Consider the following 21502-nt stretch of genomic DNA (forward strand, 5'->3'; position numbering starts at 1 on the left):
TGCTACGTTTTATTGAAATCGGTTACCAGAAAGTGCGCGAAACAGGATTAATCCCCTAGTTTGATACTCTTAGAAGTTGAATATTTCCTTGAAATTTACAATTATAAAAGTGGGACCAACTACCGAGGTATTCTCTTTCCAACAAAAAAAGAACCATCAAAATCGGTTCAGAAATGTCGGAGTTATCGCGTAAAATATATTAAAAAAAAGTCGAATTGAGAACCTCCTCTTTTTTTTTGAAGCCGGTTAAAAATATTGTAAGATAATGTAAAACAATACGTACCTTTGAATCTTCGTTATTTGTAGCTGGAGTAGGCGTGGCCTTCTCCATTTTAGCTAACTGAAATCAAGATAGACTAGGTTCTAGACACCATTATGTTGTTACTATTAATAGCAATTGCTTTCGCGTGAATTATGATATTCATATTCATATCTTTATTGCTTGCCACACGGTTTCACTTAAGATGTTATAAAATATAATACAGTAGTCACACATGTGACACCCTGCAAGGGCGCCGCAATTCGGTAGAGCACTACAAATTAGTAATTACAAATATAAATATCTATACAAATAATTAATAATAACTATTTTCTTATAACATAAAATTAAATAACATTGCAGTATTTATTATTTATGACCTAATCTATTTAATGACTAGAAATGGTAGACGAAATATTTACTTAAATATTTCGTCTAATTTATAAAATGCGTTATTGAAAAGGTTTACTTGGGACTTTTTTTAGATAAGCAATAAATGTCGATAATTTTTCTTTGTTTTTTTATCTCATTTAGTATGCTATTATAGATTAGAATTGCCGTTGAGTGGGAGTCGGATCTATACAGACTGTGAGTAGTTGCGGGAAGTTCTAATTTATGTAAGTCTCTATTGTTTCTTTTTACTGTTGTATTTGGACAGTCAAATTCTTTAATTAGTTTGTGCTCTTAATTTTCTTCTTCTAATTCGATGGCATACACTGTAATGCTTGCCATCGTATTGAGTGGATTTGCCAATCGACGTAAGGTACTCGTCGATTGTGGCCCAGGTTGTGACGCATACATTAGATAAAGAAGTTCACAAGGTGGTTGTCCGTTGTACGTTTATTGAATACGCAACGGACTTCTCAAGCAAATCGAATGAACTTTAACGTATTCGGTGCTTCGGCGCGAAGTCGTACGTGTTTTATCGAATGATCACCGAACAAGCGGCGTCTATTGAAGTATCTTTTATAGAATGAAGTATTTTATATATAAGGATGCATAATTTTATTAATACAAAATGACCGGCGAATCTTTTGAGGTAACGATATGTTTATTGATATCATTAGCGGAACAAAAGCCCGTTTTGTGGGACAAAACTATGGAATTGCATAAACGCAATACCTTCTGTTCTTCCAGTGGCAAAGTCGTTGGCGTCTTCTATGCCAATATAAAAGTGCAACGAGGCGTGGATCCACCACAGACGTGTTCTCAAATCGATTGCTGTGTAAATACTGCGGCTATCCGTCTTTTAAATGCATGAAAATATACCGTGTGAACACGCCGATGTCTATCCGTCTATAATCGAATACGTTAAAGAAATGAAAAATGAAAAAAAAAAGACGGAAAAGAGACGGCTCGCCCTTTTACTACCGCTCCCTATGGACGTTAGTAGCAGTAGACAAAATATGTAAAAATATTTTTACACTACTAAATTTCTTTTTATCTATTTCTGCCGCCAAGCAGTAATGTTAGCATTACTACGCTCCGGTTTAGGAGGGTAAGGGTGCTGGTGAAATTACAGGCACATGGGACTTGTCAACTTATGTCTCAGGGTGACGGGCACAGTGGCAGTGCCCCTCAGATTTTGCGATTTGAAGCTCAGAGCGAGAGAGTCATACTACATAATCAAATTTATAGATCGAGTTCTGAATTCCGAAATTCGTACGAAATAGGCTCAACTCACACTCGCGCAGAGTCGAAGCGTCGTGACGTCATGTTTTCCGCCTATAGCATATTCATTTCTATTTTCCCAATATTAAGGTACAAATTAGTAGTTACAAAAAAAATTGTAGGTACAAATATGGAATCGCACGTCGAGGCTAGGTTAAAGTCGAGCGGTTTCGCTCGTCGCCGTGCATTCCTTGGCGCCAAACGCCGACTACAATGTGATCCGGGTGCACTAATGCGAGAGTCGCACAGTGGGCCCAAATTGATAATTCTAATTTTTTGAAAATTAATGGTTTCAGAGAAAAAAATATTTTTTTTTGTACGGAGAAACATAGGTACATTTTATTTTTTATCTCAAAATATACGAAAATGTAATGTGCGTGGGTTACTCACAGTATAGTTCCAATTATTTTCTATGTAGAAAAAAATAATCCGACTGCATGTACTTGCGGCTTTATAAGTAAAGGTGCGGCAAAATTGCTAACTCTTTTATGTACTTTTTTAACAAAATACATGAGCTTCAACTAAAGAAAAATTAATTTTAGTGTAATTTAGAGAGTAAAACCGCAAGTACGAACGACTGGACCTATACTGTTAGTAAACCACACACATTAAGAGATAAAAAATAAAATGTATATTTCTCCATACAAAAAAATAAATTATTTTTTTCTCTGAAACTATTCACTTTTTAAGAAATCATACAAGAATAAAAGTTGTTAGGGATGATATTATCTATCATGTAAAAAAATTTTGCTCGATACTCCACAAGTTATTCCTATGTCCAAGAATTATCAATTTGGGCCCACTGTGCGTCGTCGCGCAACGCCATGCGTTGTAGTTGAAAAACAGGACGTGACGCGACCCTTCGACTCTGTGACAGTGTGGGATGAGCCCTAAAGTTCAGGATATAGGAGATTGGATAACGAGTTTAAAATGGAGCTGGGCGGAACATGTTGCGAAATGTGATGAACACAGGTGGAGTAAGGTGATAACCGAGTGGTGACCAAGAAATGGATATAGAAACGTGGTACGTCCTGTAGCGAGTTGGGTGGACGACATTGTCAAAGTTGCGGGCAGTAAATCGGTGAGATTAGCACCGGATCATGGTGGATGGTACAAACTACAGGAGGCCTATACCCAGCAGTAGGTGAAGTCGGGCTGTGGATGATGAGTCTCCACTTTCTGTCTCTGTTTTTCTAAAGTTTAGGGAAAAAAGCTCTAACTATTCCTATATTCAAGCAATAATATATTCAATCACTTATTTCGTGCAACATGGATCATACATGACAAAGATTTAATAGAATTAAACTCAAAAATAAAATATAGTAAAATCAAAATTAAACTTTAAAAATAAATAATAATAAAATACATTACAATCAGAACACTATTTTAGATTTGGTCAACAGATGCACCAGACAATAATATTTTAGTTTGCCACCCTTAGAGGTGGAATATTGTCTTCAAATTTAAATGGGACCACTACTGAGGTACCCACTTTTCCACAAAAAAAAAGAATCATCAAAATCGGTTCACAAATAAAAAACATACATACAAAAGAAAAACATACAGTCGAATTGAGAACCTCCTTCTTTTTTTGAAGTCGGTTAAAAAGATATCATATCGTCGCAAGAAACCTGTAATTAGTGATAATCATTTAAATAAATGTTGTATGATCTAGGTACTGTCGTTGCCCGGCGATACTCGTTAGGCGGGCGTGGATAGGTTTCGGCTCAGGGGTTCGATTCAGAACCCTACGATAACTCAGTTGTCGACCGACTCGATTTGATATCTTACGATTTCTTTTCATTTTTATCCACAACACCCGAATGGAACGTCAAGCTATTGTATACGAAACCGAATCGAAATGATAGACGTCGAAAAGCTACTACAAACATGATTCAGATCACAGTTGTCCTTAGACTATGGAAACTAAAGGACATGTTACGTAGACATATGTATATAAATCAGACGTTATCTGTGTATGATGCATTTCGGCGTCGAAAACATAAACATGTTATTGTCTTTGTTTAACTATTACGTGCCGTCTTAAGCCAAAAGAGCATTACATTGGTCTGTGTCAAACACGGGAATCGAAAATACGTAACGTCGTCTTAAATGCCAACCGTGTCCATTTCGCAGTACATGAGGTACATGATACCTTTGTCAAAGGGAAGTACATCAAATGTCAAAACAAATGTTTTTCCAAATGTGCTATTGAATTATTCGTATGTATTATAATTAATTTTGTGACGGTGTGACCTCCTTATACCGTCATCCCACCTATTTGTATCGCCTCTCTCCATTCGTATCGTATCGTTTTTTCTTCTTCTACTCATATTTAAATTTAAAATTGTTCCATTTTACCTCGCATTCTGATTTTGTTTCTTTCCATCGTCACTCTCTGCGCGACCGCGGTAGCGAACATACCATTATTTATCTTTTTGAATCGTTTACTAGCTATATTTATACAGTTTACATTTTAAAGTATATTTGTTAAAACCGATTAAATATCTATAAACTGGACTTTCAACGTTTGAGTTGCTAAATTTACTAAATAAGATGGAGGCTGCGAGGCTGCGGAGGCTATTACTGCTATCCAGGCTACACACCATTACAATCCACCAGAACGCCCCCAGCACCAGCAGCACCTCCACAATTTGGACAAAAATATTGACAGTGAGAATAATTAGGTATTAATAAAAATGCGACGCTGCAGCATTAAGGGATGTGGCTTTAGAAAACTGCAAATCAATCGAATGTTACATTGCACAGGCATGTGTTATTTTTTGTCTATAAGTCACACAATAGCCCAAATATATCGTGTAATTAGACTTATTAAGTAGTTTATTTATCTTGCCAAATTTTGCTTTTGTTACTTTAGGTTGCCAGTTTGTTTGTATATTTTCATGATTGTTGTTAACGATTATTTTGAGATAGTATTGATCTTGTAAGCATACATATTATCGATATTCTGTTATTAAAACAATTCACTACGAGGTTTTTATTGTTTTATTATTATTATTTTTATTATTTCAAGTTTTCCTACAAATGAAAAAAGGTAGAAAGAATGGTTGGAAATCATAGGACTGCCATTCGGCTTATATTCATAAGTAGGTATAATTAAGTAAGAATGCGCATGTCGCCAGCAAACTGCGCAGCAGTTTGGTGTCTTTTACTATTTAAGTTACCAGTTGTAATCTTGAAAATAAATTTTAAAAAAGTTTAAAAATGCGTGTTGACATTTACTTCATTACATTAAATCATTAGACTTGTGTTTGTTTAGGCATACTTTGGTTACAGTAAACTAAAGAAACAAGAAAAACAGTTTCAACATTCAAGCCATACATTTGCATGTTGATAATGACTTATCGATAGGTTATGGTACAACACTAAAGAAGTCCGCCATTTGTAATTTTCAAATTTTGGTTATATGCACGTTGATTCTGTAGTTAGTGCAGCTCCTTTCTTTTATTTTTTTTTCCATCCTCTAAGCAGTTATCGAATGAAAGTTACTGAACGTCCTATTTATTGTTTACAAAGCAAAAATGTAATATGGAAATCTCATACTTTTTAAAATAAAGTCTGGATTTTTTTCAATTTTATTAATTTATTTTAATGAAAGACTAATGCATTCCTATATTTTAGTCCTTTAAAGTCTTAAAATTGTATATAAAAGGCTTTTCATTTTTCTTATTATCTATTTCACCGACTAACTCCGTAAACGCTGTTGGTTATCGATATCGTACCCGAATCCGAATCTAACGTTTAACTCGAATGTTCTGAATAGCTCGGAAAGCGCCTTCGATCGAGAACGATATCTGAACGAAAGGTTCGGTTAAAATATTGACTAGTTCTGTGTCGGATTCCTGAGCGAGAGGGATACCTACCGTATAATTCATTTTTATTGTAAGACATCGAATGCAGCGTAAATTACGCGACTCACAACTCACAAAGTTACATTCTTTTGCCGTTACCCTTGCGCGTGAGAAAAAAGGTTTTTGACAACAAACTTACATCACTGAAGAACCCGGTGCTGCCCCAACCAGCAATCGATCCTATGGTGTTCGGTTTCTCGTGTTCAATTGTTACATTGTTGTATGCCACCTTAAATATATTTAATTACATTAATATGTATTGTATAAACGTGTGCTACAGTAACCCTTTGAGTTCTAACTCAGAGGGTAACTAATGAAGAACACACAACTTACAAACGAAAACACGAAATTTGACAGTTATAATTGTAACATTTTTATTAAAAAAAACCGACCTCAAAAGTTCGTGGAATTACATCTATTCGCCAAGTTTTATTGAAATCGGTTACCGGAAAGTGCGCAAAACCAGATTCATCCCCTAGTTTGCCACCCTCAGAGGTGGAATATTTTCATCAAACTTAAATGGGATCACTAATGAGGTATCCTCTTTCCAACAAAGAAAGAATCATCAAAATCAGTTCACAAATTTTTGGCCCGAGTTATCGCGATACAAAAAAAAACCAAAAACAATCGAATTGAGAACCCCTCCTTTTTTGAAGTCGATTAAAAATGAAAAAGTCTTTATCTAGGTCACGTGCTCAATACAGACGAGGTGACGAGGTGACGAGCCACTTCTAAAAAGTAGGAGAAAGACGAGTTGGCTATAATAAAAAATCGTGACTGTCTAAGATTAGAGATTGAGGCATTCCATGTTCATGTTCAGGTTCCATGTTCTGGTATAGTGTGATCATTGGTTTGTATGAACATTGTTATCATAACTCAACCTTTTTATAGCATTCTTCTGCATTATTTGCTCATGAACTGTGTTCGGACGGAACCTATCAGGGCGCGGTTATTTGCAGAGGCTGGTTTCCGTACATTTAATGTTGGGTGGTTTCAACCTGTTTTGGTGGAGCCAACATGTAGTGCCGCGGAGATTTTGTATACATGTTTGGTTAGGTAGTATTTTGATTTATCTGTCTGGATTTTATTAAGTGTTTTCTTGATGTACCGTTTTTCTAATAGGGTTGACATGTTCCATAACGATCAAAGCCCCAAAATAAATAAAGATTTAAAAAAAATATTTATGTCCATGAGTCGATGGTCACCCGGTTGAACCTGAGTCTGAAAGCTGCTTCCGACTGGGGAGATGCTAACAGGGTCAGGTTTAATGCGGCTAAAACACAGGCGTGTCTTTTCTCATCAAAACGGAGTCCCCTACACCTTACTCCGACTTTCCGAGGTGTATCCGTGCCGATAAGGGACCACCTTGAGCTACTTGGTCTGGACTTATCATCCAACCTCAACTTTGGGCGATACATCGAGTGCTTGGCAAAAACTGCTGCCAGAAAACTAGGCATACTTTTCAAGGTCAGGCGGTACTTCACACCTGAACAGCTTTTAAATCTGTATAAAGCACAAGTTCGATCCTGTATGGAGTACTGCTGCCATCTTTGGGACGGCTCTGCCCAATACCAGTTAGCTGCCTTGGACTCGGTGGAGCGTAAAGCAAAGAGACTTATTAACAATAATCCTCTTGTGGAGTCGAAGCTCCAAAATCTCGATCATCGCAGAAAAGTAGCCTGCTTGTCGGTTTTCTATCGGATACATTTCGGGGAGTGTGCGCAGGAACTTTTCAATTTGGTTCCGCCCTCACCATTCCTCCTTCGGTCGACTAGAAGGTCCGGAGCACTCCATTCTTATGTCGTTGATATTCCACCTATTCGCACTAAGCGCTTTGCCTCCTCCTTTCTGATGCGTACGGCAAAGGAATGGAATGCTCTACCGGCATCTGTATTTCCCGAAAAGTACAATTTGGGGCTATTCAAGGCTAGAGTGAATAGGCATTTTTTAGGCAAACGCGTCCCATCGTCGGTCACATCGTCGCTTAACATCAGGTGAGATTGTGGCCAAGCGTGAGTCTATTATATATTAAAAAAAAAAAAAAAAGTGTAGTTGATTCAACATGCGCTGGTATGGAGTTCGTTGTGGTAGCATTAAATTTGTTCACGTGTTTCTGAAAACTCGACTAACTGGCTGTTACTGCGGACCTATGTGGCCCAACGGCTAATAATGAAAAGGTCGAGGTTCAATTCCCGGTGGGACCAATTTGGGAAATGGACTTTTGTAAACTGGTTCTAGTCTGTTTTGGGAAGTACCCCAGAGTGAATTCCGTTATTCTGGTATTCATAGTACAGGTAATTTCTTAGATGAGGTCAGGCAATTGGTGTGGTTGTAAAACTAAGCATTTCGATTGGGTTTTAAAATTTCGTACCACTCCTAGCCCCGCACTAGGGAAAACCTGTATCGCGGGTGCCACATACGTACACATGGACAACCACAAATTACACCTAAACTCACGAGAGAAATAAATGTAGGCCGTACAAAATATTTCCACCGGCCCGGAAATCCAAAGCTGGATCTGTGCGGCAGACCAGCACGGCAACCGTTCGGCCACCGAGGCAGTTGAGTTAATTTAAAACTTGGATTTATATAGGAAATAAAAATAGTAAGAACGGTCTGGTCACTGATCAGGAACAAAGGTTCCTATCAAATTAAATTTATAAAAATTATAAAAATAATATAATAAGTAAATATTTTTATAATTATTTATTTATGTATTTACATTGATATCATTGTGTATTTATTTTTTTTATTTTTTTTATTTATTTACTTTAAAATGATATATTATTGTGTTTATTATTAATATTTATTTATATTATATACTATATTTATTATTAGTATTTATTAATATTGTTTCTCAATCTATCGCTGTGGTATCTTGTATCTTGGTTGCACCCCCTTCTAAGTACTTTTCCTATCCTAAGGTTGCCTGGAAGAAATTGCTACTTAGCAATAAGGCCGCCTGTTGTGCGTATGTTTATCTGTACATGTGTTTATGTTCGTGTGTTTATCTGTGCAATAAAGTATATTCATTCATTCATTCATTCATTCATTCATTCATTCATTCAAATTGGAATAGCCTGTTTTTGTGTTAGTTTGACCCTGTATATATGCCAATTTTTTTCGAAATGTTCGTTTGAAAAATATGTATATTGATTAACGTAATCTTCTATACTACATTAGAGCCTATGAATACAATTTTTTTTTAATATAGAGCCTAGTTGAATGGTCCATGATAAGATTGAAGTCTGACCTTTTGTGGCACGAAGTCGCATCCTTTTATTCGCTTCTCAAAGTTGAAGTCGTCCTCTACTTTGACAACTGCAATATCGTTGACCATCCAGCGGATATTATCGAACTCAGATCCGTCAAAAACATAGCCTGGGGAACACTCATTAGCGTCATGATAGGTGTTTCTTTTTTTATGATAGCTAGTGATGGAATTAACAAGTCGTTTGTCTGATGGTGAGCGACAGAGCTTTAAATCGCAAAGATCTGAGGGGTAAGTCACCCTGAGACATAAGTTGATAAGTTCCATGTGCCTGTAATTTCACCAGCACCCTTAACCTTCAAACCGGGACGTAGCTCACATTACAACTTGGCGGAAATAGCTAAGGCAGTACTACCCTGGACGAACTCTCTCACAAGGAGCTCTACTGCTACTAGTCTTGTTCTATAAACGGCGTCGTACTATTCAAGTATCTCTTGCATACTCTCTCTCTCTCTCTTTCTTTCTGATGTGCGCCTTCTGTTGGACCTAATTGTAAGGTCCCACAATTTGATCTATTATACATATCCCTTGTCTACGCTCGTTTCAATTTCCTTCAACCTTTCATTTTATCCCAAAATGGTTCAATATGCTCGCTCCCTATTTTATAGTCGTCACCATGTTCCCTAATTTATATAACTCATCGAAAATTAAATTGGGTCTCCGCGGCACCTAAGCGCGCGGTACCTAAGATGCTAGCAGCGTTCCCTTTTGTATTGCTATGCTAATGCGTTGGGCAAGGAGTTGCCAGCTCTTGGGTTTCTCAGACAGTCTATTAATTTTATGGACAAAATTTGGTACAGATGAAGAGCACTGAGACCCAACGGGCCAAGGATTTTGACTCCAAAAAATGTAAATAGGTAGTCGGAGCCGAGGTCCTGGTACTGGCGGAAAAATTAAAAAAGTAATATTTAATTTTTCTACCAGGTCAGCTGCGGAGCCAGCCCTCTTGCTGATGTGCTGGAGACGGGATGGGGCAAGTGTGTCGGCATACGTGGCATCCTACACCAGTGCGCGGACTATACCCCAAGGGATGAGAGTCATTACGTCCGTGCGTTTGCCATCAGTGCGCCATTTTGTTATATGACTTTTTATATAACGTAATAAATTTGCCAAAAATGATTAAAAGTCATGGAACAAAAGTTGTTGTTTGTGATGTTAGTGATGCCATATTATTATTTTATAAATAATCCTATATACATATATGATATCAGTACATTGTGCTCATCGAACCACACTTATCCACAATGAGACAGATTATTCCACATAATAAAACTATTTCTGGTCGACTCAAGCCCATTTCGCCTGACGTGGCATGAATGACGCGTTTCTTTATGATTATCAAAGTTAGATGACTGATAGATCATTTTGTAAGAGGAGTTTGTTCACCCCTTGTTGTTAAGGCAAACGAAGAGAAGAACGCCCGGCGGCAAGATGGACGGATGGATGGTGATGCCACACGGGAGTTGCCGGCGCATTGGGTTGTCGCAACACTATTATTTAAACGGACTGAGTGCCACACGAGCTGTTCCATCGACGTACGCTGTGTGGCAAGTGATTCTGATTTATGTGTAGTACATCGCAGTTGCGACGACACAGCGCCAACTTAACGCCCGTGTGGCATCTTCCTAAGAAAGATGGCCGGCAGTGGCTGGACGCGTGCGGCACAGGGGTCTGCTTCCGGTTTCGCTCCGACATCCGTCCGAAACAATTACCTACTATCAAATAAGTAATACTCGGTCAAATCAAAAAACAATTTCAAATTTGAAGATTCATTTGCATCATGCGTCTTTTAATTTACCTATTACTTCTTTGACAGTAATGTTTAGGAAGACCCCTTTGACCGGGAGAGTTGGTGTGCTCGGGGGGAGCCTTATGTCCAGCAGTAAATGCGTGTTAAGCTGATTAGATTATTTTGTCTTGTTCTTACTATTGGGCACACATTTCCAAATAGCCTTTTTGGCTCCGTTATTGATACACTCATTGTTGCGAACGCTACCTCGCCACCATCTGAAACGGCAAAATTTTTGTAAAAAGAGGCTTAACCACCTACAAAGAAAGTTTAATATGCATCATCGTTGTTTCGTGCGCTTGCAAGTAGTTTTAGTGGTCGCTAATTTACAATAGGAGGCACTTGAAAAGGAATGTTTAAATCTGCACTTTCTTATCTTCGTTAGATAAGTAATACGTTAAGCTCGCGTCTTAACGTATACTTAATGGTTACCTATCATAAGCTAGAAACATGATTTACAGAATTTTGTTTCTCCGAAAACTTTTAGACGTTTATTGAATACATTTTGTTTCATTTGTCCGAAAACCCGTTACGGTTGTTTTCCTTACAACATTTAATGTTTCACTATTTTGACATATTATAAAGTTATTCGTTTCCCGATTCTTCTTTTCTTTACATACTGTTTGACCAATGTATCTAATTGAGTATTTTGCTTTTGTAAAAAAAAAAACGATAGCCATGATACATTTTTTATATTATTTCTTATTACCGATATTAGATCTTTTAGAAAGAGTCGCACATTACCACTCGTCAAATTAACATAGTACGTCGCGCCTTTACAAAATATATATAGTACACGAGGTGCACTTTAATTGGATCGAGTTATAGTAGCTCGCTTCTCTCGCTCGGCTCTTGCTGCTTTTCCATAGACTAATCCAACCTAAACCTATAGAAGGGGGTCGTACCAGTTAGAACATGCAAAACAAATTAGGTTCTGGCACAACATAGCTCAATGGTTCGACGAAAATGACGTAACTTTTTAATGACGGGACTTGCAGTAGACCAGCAAAGTACAGTCCAGATTTTTGGAGCTGTATGTTAAATTGTATGCCACATGGTGACGTCACTGCGGTGCTTCTACACTAGGGCGCACTATAACTTTCCGGAACTGGCCACTTACATAAACAATATTTAAAAAGTCATTACAACATTTGAAAATGGAACTCTTTGGCTGTAGAATACAGTTTGTTTCATCTGACTGTCACTTGTTTTTACATCGTGGCGTCATTTTAGAAATTGGTTGTCTACACCGCCATGGATTTAACTCGTGAAAATTTTCGTAGTATGATTAACTACGACTTTAAGTGTAATTTAACAGCTCAGCGGAGCTTCGATCGTCTACAAACTGCTTTTGGCGACGAAGCACCATCCAAGGCAACTATTTATAGCTGGTTTGCAGAATTCAAACGCGGTCGTGTGAATCTCAGTGACTAGTTTCGTTTACGATGGTCGCCCGTCCACTGTTGTGAACAACAAAAACATCGATGCTGTGCGCCGTATGATCAAAACAGAGAGGCATGTGCCATACCATGAGATTCGGGCATCTTTAGGCATAGGCATGAGTAAAATACAATCAATACTACACAAACATTTGGGTATGAAAAAGCTGTGCTCGGTGGATCCCACACAATTTGACTGATGCTCAAAAAACGGATCGCGTCACTTGGTGCAATATCGCGCTTACCAGATTCAACGAAAGGGCGTCAAATTTGGTGTGGGACATAGTAACAGGTGACGAAACATGGATTTATAGTTACGATCCCAAAACAAAGCAGCAATCGAGCGTATATGGATCTTTCGAGATGAGCCGAAACCAACTAAAGTGGCGCGCGAGCAAAGTGCCTCTAAGCGGATGATTGCTTCTTTTTTTTCATAAAACTGGACGCGTGGCTACTGTTGCTTTGGAGAATCGTTGTACCGTGAATAGTGATTGGTACACGACCATTTGTTTGCCGGAAGTTATTGACAAACTCTGTAAAAATAACCGTAAACGCCGTATCGTCTTGCGCCACGATAATGCCAGTTCTCACATGGCCAGACAGACAAATGAATTTTTGAAGGTGAACAAAGTTGACCTTATGAGCCATCCCGCGTACAGTTCCGACTTGGCACCTTGTGACTTTTATTTATTTCCAAAAATTAAGAACCAGTTACGCAGTCAACGATTTTCATCACTTGAAGAGGCTGTTGAAGAGTATGAAAAATATGTTTTAGAGATTGTCACGGAGGAGTGGCATAAATGTTTTCAAAATTGGTTCATTCGTATGAAAGTGCATTAACGCTAATGAAGAATATTTTGAGAAACAATAAATTCATTTCTGACCATTTATAGTATATTTTTCATACTCATTCCGGAAACTTATAGTGCGCTCCACGTATAAAGCATTGAATTTGAAGGCCCTAAGGGTTGGGAATTTTGTTCGATAAGCAGATGTCATCGCGATGGTTTTCTTCGCCGTACGCAGGATAGAAAGGCAACTAAGGCTCAATATAGGTTAGGAACACATAAATGCGATCCACATTCAGGTTTCTCATGATATTCGAAAAAACTCAATAAAATATGTAGCGGACTGTATCGATGGGTGAAGGGATAGGTGCTAACAACGAGTGAGCAAGGCCAAGAGAAGTACTTACAGTTTAATAAGTTATTAGAAAAACACCACAGCAAAACAGCAAAAACACTAGCTAAAGTCAAGAAAAAGGCGCCAAAAATAAACACATGTAAATTTAGAATTTAAATATAAAACTAAAACTTAAAGAGACCATTATAAAACTTAGAAAAGAGATTTGTAGCGACTGTTACGATTCGCTACAAAGCATATGAAAATTTAAGGACGCGTATACTATCCGGTATTAGGAACTATACTTAAACAAATTTGCAAAATTAAACTCACTTATGCGTTCCAGATACGACATAAAAGTGCAAAGCATTTTCAATGCACGCCGCCGATGTGAGAACGTATCTTTCGTGTATGATTACTCCGCCACATAGCCAATGCTCTTCGTCAATGTCACTGCGAGAATTCTTCAACGGTGCCGCTCTTAGGTACACCTGTATACAGGAACTTTGGAGTTTTAGTTCTGCTTCGTTAGAGCGTCCGATGATCAGAAGGCTGGCATATACTTTCATCAAAGAATAAATTTAAATATTCAAAGGATGAACTTTTTTTTATAATGCCAAGTGAAGAGACGAACAATGCGTGCGCCTGGTGTAAACGACACGTGTATCCATAACAGTTGCTATGTTACTCAGAGTTTTAAATCGCTAAGATCTTAGGGGCACTGCCACTGCGCCCGTCACCCTGAGACATAAGTTAACAAGTCCCATATGCGCTGTAATTTCACCAACACCCTTCTAAACAGGAGCGCAGTAATGCTCACATTACTACTTGGCGGTAGAAATAGGTAAGGTGGCAACTCAGAAACAAACACTCGCAGAATCCTTTTATAATAAACGTATTTAGTATATTATTTTCTTTATTTAGACAAGGTAGTGGCGGCAGTGACCGACAAGGACCAGTTTTTAAAAAAATTCATTTCTAATAACTGCCCCTGTGGACAAACGGTTGCCACGCCGGATTGCCATCCAGTGGTCCCAGGTTCGATTCCCGAACCTTTATTTATCTCTTGAGTTTGGGTGTAATTTGGGGTTGCCTATGTGTACCATGCATGGCACCCGCGACCTAGGGTGTCGCGAAAAAGATTAAGAAAAAAATTTTCTGTCATATTAACATGTGCAGCAGTAGAGCTCCTTGTAAAAGAGTTCGTCCAGGGAAGGACAGCCACACTTCTGATGGCAAGCAGTAATGTTAGCATTACTGTGTCCCGGTTTTGAAGAGAGCTGGTGAAATTACAGGCACATGGGACAAATAACTCAGGGTGACGGGCGCAGTGACAATGCCCATCAGATCTTTGCGACTTATAGCTCTGAGTGGCACTGCAACTGTTATGGACAGACGTGTAGCTTACCATCAGGCGCACGACTTGTTCGTCCCGTCTCTTGATGTTATAAAAAAAATTCTTATTGGTAAGGTCCAGAAATAGACCTTTAGACATTATTTGTACATTATTGGTGATTGTCGAATACTGGGGGTGTACCATAGCCTTTCCAAAAACAATCTTATTTCAATGTAAGCATAAAGTAAGCTTATTGTAATATTACTCATTTTCGTACCGTGACCAAATAAAAGTGACTGAAAGAACGAATGATTTCCCAATATTGTCTATTCCTTACTAAAAGTAGGAAAGAAATAACGCTATATGAACTGTATAATGCCATCTCTTTCTTTTTTTTATGTTTCGAATCGTGTTATCTAGTATAATGTTAAAGTACTTAAGAAAAGTATGTAATAATGAAATTTATTAAAATTACGTTGTTTTCAATTATTATTACGCATTTTCATGAAGAAAAATAAATAAAACAAGCTGAGTCTTGATAACGTTGTCAATTCGGAATCATAGTCTAGTGTCAACTGTTAGTTTCGCCAAGGAGCATATAGATGGCGCTGTCATAATTTTACAAAATAAACATCGCGTATTTTCATTTTACGAGAAATTCTTTCCTATGAGCTATTAAATAAACAAAATATTGAAGAAATATATGTAAATAAATAAACTCAACTTAACTTTTAATCATTATAAATCAATATTAAGACAATAAAGTTGAAAATAATATTGTTTCCATTCATCCGTGTAACTATTTTAAGATTGCTAAATTTGACATACGAGCAATATTACTTTAATGTCAAAGTCGCGTCATAATACGAACTGAGTGAATGAATAGTCACAAAGCTGCTAATAAAACATCATAGTTTTAACATTACAAATAAGCTTACTTTAAGCGCATTATGATGGTATGAAAAGTCAATGTAAGGTTAAAGTAATATTGTTTTAAGAGGTTGTGGTAATCCCCCTGGTTAGTTAGTTAATTAGTGGATTTTTGGTGTTACTGGCGATTTAGAGAAATTCTAGTTTAGGCTTTTTTTAGTAATAATTTAATAGCTTTTTTATGAAACATACTACAGCACAATCTTCCTAGAAAAGTTCTAAATCCATAAATAAATAACGCACACACTCAACATAGCCCCGCACTAGGGAAACCCTGTGTCGCGGGTGCCATGGACACACACATAGACAACCACAAATTACACCCAAACTCACGAGAGAAATAAATGTAAGCCATACAAACATTTCTCCCGGCCCGGGAATCGAACCTGGCATCTCTGCGTGGCAGTCCGGCAAGGTAACCGTTCGGCCACGGAGGCAGTTATAACTGTCAAGTAAACTAATTGACGTGTTTAAAAACTAATGAGAAAAGTTCCTCAGAGCACTCCCCATTATAAAGACGGCAGAACACACACAGACAGCCATGTCTCTCCGTAGGCTAAGAGTTAACACCGTAGAGCGGTCTAATTAAATATTTTTGTTTTTTGTATGAAAGTTAAAGCCCCACGTTGGGCGCCAGTGTAGTAAAGTACGGGTGACAGAGGTAAACTAAATTTGATATTCAAGATAAGCGTTTGTTTGCTAGCTTGATGGGTGTACAACTAACGAAAGGGGCTCCTCCCCCTTGACGACATGTAACGGAAGTCCTATGCATTCCAAGTAAGACGCTGACATGGGTACAACGGTTAGTTTTAGCGATAGGTAACTATCTATGAACGATCTAAAGCGCTGTTTCAGATAAGGAAGCAGTACTAGATGCGGACAAGGTACGTAGTAGGCTTATCCTAAGGCGCGGCGCCTACTGGCGGAACTAGACAGCAAGGGATTTTTAGGTGACGAATAGTAATATAACTTAAAATTATGACATTACAAGACAAGAGTTGCAATTTCAGTGATAATGATCGTAGCTGCAAAATAAAGCTGCGGTATGTTTAGGGATGCCGAGCCGGCAGCCTCCGGATTGCCTAGGCAACCTCCAGGACACCGAGTTGACTACGGGTAGGCGGGGCGAGGGGTGACAGAGTATGTGCTTTGGCATGCCTAAGGATGCCGCGACTTAATTGTCGTCATTGTGCGCTTGCATGTAGGTCACTACACAGTTTTGTAGAAAGGGCGAAAGAGCCATTTAGAAAAATTTTTCAGGGGTGAGTGTCCTTTTTTAAAATTGGTGCGACCAGGTGGCTGAAAGCTTAGCAGTACCAGTGAACTTCGCATTCCACCTAGCCAAAGACAGAGTGTAACAAGTCTGCAGGCAGGGAATTGGAGTGCTCCTTTACCGCTCGTCATATAAAATGTAGTAGCGCAACGCTTCGTTCGAATCTTTGGAATATCCACAACATAGGCGTGGAACCTCAGCTTGAGTCTAGTACCACGATGATGAATGAGGAATGGGTAAGGCGGAATAAAATCATGCAATTCCATCGCATACTATTCGTGATACATTCTGAAGAATACAGATAAGCAGATAACTTTACAACGGTGTTCAAGGCTATGCAGCTTCGCCTCTACTAAATCCGTGTGGTGACACGGAGCCTCTTGACACGCTAGTCGATTGGATCTAAAGTGGCCAGTTGGTATGTAGCAGAGCCATACCATAGGTGGCAGCAGTAATCCATACATGACCGAACTTGTGCTTGGTACAGTTGTAGCAACTGTCCCGGTGTGAAGCCTCAATATGGAGAGGATGCCAAGCTCATGACTGCATTTTTGGCCATGGATTCTATGTAACTGCCGAAGTTTAAATTGGACGACAAGTCCATTCCAAGTAGGTGGCGGTAATCGGTTATCGGTATGGATATATCACAAAAAGTCGGAGTCAGGTCAAAGTGACTACGTTTTGTGGTGAATAGACACGCCTGCGTTTTGGTAGCGTTAAATTTGACAAGATTGGTATCATCCTAATTGGAGACTGCCTTAAGTGTCAAATTCAAACGACTAACCATGGAAACTCGACAAGACTGGATTTCTTCTCTATTGACCCTTGCATTGGTCAGATATCTGTCTACAATTACCTGGAATTACATATCGTTGATATGCAACGGAAAGACCAATGGCGGACAGTACGTAACCTTGATGGACTCTAGGGGAGGGATTTGTGGCCCGATGTTCCGAAGAGACTTGTCGAATCGAACGTTCCCTTAAGAAATCCGAGATCCATTTGCAAAGGTCAAGGACTAAGGGTTAAATTCAGAAGAAATACGCCGACGTCTTCCTAAGTATCAAATTATTTCTATTAGCATCTACCCGTCTACCACACAACGCGATTATGAAAAGAAGAAAGAAAAGAAGGAAACATTAATTCAGCATATTGACACATACAGAAGAAATAAGTGATTAAAATTACTAGCTGAAACGGATCCAACTCAAAATTTATCAGAGCTCGACTGCTGTAACGCAGGTTTTCAATTGGAGCCGCTTTTATAGGATAAGATGGCATGAAAATCTGATGTTATAATATTGGAATTACATAACTTAAAACTTAAGTAAAAATAAGTAGGCAAATGACAACTGCTTCGTTTCCGTATAGATACAGGTTCCGAAATTAGAAATCTAAACTCAATTAATAGCACCAATTGAAAGGTAACAACCTAGTAACGAAAGTAATTTTAAAACTTACCATATAAGGTCTAGTATCACCAACAATGCTACCAGATATGATTCTCCTAGTAAGCCGCCCAGTCAAATTTAGACTTAATTGTTTTGGTTTCCCAGTAGTGAGCACATTGTTGGAGAAATTTCTTACACTATTATGAGTCATGGTTATGTCTGCTGTAGTGCCAGCTATGGTATCTGACACACCAACGGGTTCTGCAAGAGGTGTTTTCATACTGTTTCTTTAAGATTATTCTTAAGTCAACAATAATTTTTAAAATAACTACGTGTTTTGACTTATTGAAGATCTCCCTCTCCATTATTATATCTACATACTGTATTATTATAAATACCTCTTAGGTATTTTTGTCCGTACTAATTGCCTTTTGTTTTTATAGTAATAATATTATGCGAATGATTTTTTTCAACTCATGCTTGCAGGTTACTTTTAACTTTCGCATAAATTTTCTCCCTTAAAGTACTATATTATTTGGCTTGTAAACGCTAGGGATTTTTTAATCTTTCCTTAGCTTCTTGAAAACTAATTCAGATTAAATAATGTACGTATATGTACACTCCAGTTATGTTTCCTTGAAGGGAGCAATATTTTGAAGCAAATTTGAATATTATAGTCGTATTGAAAGTTAAATAAGTACATCTGTAAAAAAGTCAGATAGTTTTCTCTGTGTTAAAGACTCACCCGATTGTATAATGCCAAAAGCGTTACTAATTAAAATAATATTCAAAATCATCTCTTTTTTTAATTTAAATCGAATCAATTTCTGTTCTAAGACAATGAAATAAATATAAGAATGTAAATAGTCAAATACATAATTTCACGGTTGAAAGGATTATGATGATTAGTTTCTTTCGTAAAGTTGATATCGTTGGGAATTACGTGAATTTTAACTTTTTACTGCCACTTTCCGAGTTAGGTTTTAATATTCCGAGTTTTTATTGCGTCTCCGAGTTTGTGGTGCGTTTTAGGACATTGTTTTTAAACGTCAATGTGTATTGAACTAGTGTGAAAAGGACGGATTGTCTAAAGGTGGCCCTGGCATGTGTATGAAATGTTGTCAAAAACTGAATTCGACTGTAGAAGGGTTTATTTTTCTTTCAAAACTATTTATACATGTAGAGTCGCGCTTCACTTTCATATCAAGGATAGGGTATGTTGATAAAATGAACAAGAAATATATAGTATATAGAAATATAATATATAGGGTACCTTATGGTATATTCCATAAGTAAAACGTTAAAAATAATAATGTATAAACGTTATTTATACATTTATATGTTAGGCACAGGTTGGTTCGATGCAGTATTGGAGTAAAGTTAACTTAATTCCGTGCATATTGCCAAAGCTTTTATACTAGCGGCCCGTGGGTTAATTTTACAACACAATAATGCTTTTAGGGAACTGTTGAGGCTCCCACGATGTTGCAGCACTTCACGAACGAAGACGGTTTTTATGCCATACTACGCAAAAAGACTGCATCGATAATACGTCATATACAGGGGAGCGCTAACGGTATCCTAAAGATGATTCCCAACCGCACAGACACGGTAATTTTCAAGCGATATATCGAGCTACACATTCGAAAAAGTGTACATCGAAAGATCGGATTTGTCAAAAGTCTTTGACATGGTCAAGTATGAAATACTCTGGAATAAGCTGAGAGATACTTAAATGCCGTCGGAGTGCATTTCATTGTTTCGGTTTTGGTATCAAAATCAAGTGAACCGGGTGAGATGGGTCGACGTTCTGGCAGATGACTATAAGCTCGAGTGCGGTGTGAAACAGGGTGGGCTGACATCGCCAGGACTTTTTAACTTCTCTTTAATCGACTGGTTGAGGAACTTAGTAGCATGCATGTTGGATGCCATAAGCTATGCTGGTGACATGGTGCTGCTGGGTCCTTCTATTGGTTCGATTGTAAAGTTGGCGGACACATGTGAATGGTATGCAGCAGCGTACAACTCTAAAAAGAGTGAGTTGTTAATTTTCAAATCGAAAAAATATAACCCGATAAATGTGCCTCCGGTTGTGTTGGTTAAAATAAATAAATAACGCACACACTCAACATAGCCCCGCACTAGGGAAACGCTGTGTCGCGGGTGCCATGGACACACACATAGACAACCACAAATTCCACCCAAACTCACGAGAGATATAATTGTAGGCCATACAACTATTTCTCTCGGCCCGGGAATCGAACCTGGGACCTCTGCGTGGCAGTCCGGCATGGTAACCGTTCGGCCACGGAGGCAGTTAAGTTAGTAGTAAGGTTGGTACTGCGTTGCGAGTAGTTGATAGGTTTAGATACCTTGGTCACATGATCACAGGTGATCTAAAGGATGATCTGGACGTGGAAAGAGAGCGTAAGGCGTTGACAGTGAGGAGTATATGCTGACTCGCAGATTTGCTCGATGCACAGAAAGTGTAAAAATAACACTATTTAAGGATTGTGGCACGTCATTTTACTCCAGCAGTCTGTGGTGTCAGTGTACCAAACGAGCTTACAACGTCCTGCGTATACAGTATAACAATGCGTTCAGGATGCTGTTGCGGCTACCACGCCACTGCTGCGGCTTGCCCGCTATAATGCGAAAGAAGGCCGCTTCTTTCTTCACCGTGTGCGTTGTAGCCGGAGCAACATACTGATAACACCCGTGAACCGGTTCGATAGTCCCTTGCTATGGCGTCTAATACAAAGAGTCAAAGGTGTAATTTAAATTAAGTAATTGCATATTATGTGATGTAATTTGAAATGTAATGTAATTTAAATAAGTACCTACCAACATAGTTGCTAAGTCTTACTAACAAATTATGGAAAGTTTTTCTGAAAAAAGTATTATTATTATTGTTTTGCATTTTATCTTTTTATTTTATCTTTGGTACTACTTACTAACAGGTATTAAGTTGTGAAACTAACCAGCTATGAACTGAATAAAATATTTTATTCTAATTTTGATAATATACAGGTAAGGTAAAAAAGACAGTAAAAGCTTAAATACTAGAAAATAAAGTAGGATTTTTAAATAATATGAATAAAATTGGGTCCCCGCGGCAAGGTGCCAAAGATACTGGCAGCGTTCCCCCT

The 21502-nt window shown here is 38.1% G+C and overlaps 1 protein-coding gene across 1 annotated transcript in view; it reads right to left on the reverse strand.

Annotated features, from left to right (window-relative positions):
• The window catches only part of LOC113232411, a 31871-nt gene extending 13261 nt beyond the window's left edge, over positions 1-18610 (reverse strand). Inside the window, exons 1-6 of the mRNA XM_026467119.1 lie at positions 18424-18610; positions 13757-13914; positions 11001-11080; positions 9056-9183; positions 5942-6031; positions 284-340 (exon numbers count right to left, since the gene is read on the reverse strand). Coding sequence (XP_026322904.1) covers positions 284-340; positions 5942-6031; positions 9056-9183; positions 11001-11080; positions 13757-13914; positions 18424-18564 — 654 coding nt within the window. The 5' untranslated portion in view covers positions 18565-18610. The remainder of the gene's footprint in view (positions 1-283; positions 341-5941; positions 6032-9055; positions 9184-11000; positions 11081-13756; positions 13915-18423) is intronic.
• Between the last annotated feature and the right edge of the window lie 2892 nt (positions 18611-21502).

This window comes from Hyposmocoma kahamanoa, unplaced genomic scaffold, assembly GCF_003589595.1.
Source record: "Hyposmocoma kahamanoa isolate Upper Pololo Valley unplaced genomic scaffold, ASM358959v1 76, whole genome shotgun sequence".
NCBI classification, from domain to species: domain Eukaryota; kingdom Metazoa; phylum Arthropoda; class Insecta; order Lepidoptera; family Cosmopterigidae; genus Hyposmocoma; species Hyposmocoma kahamanoa.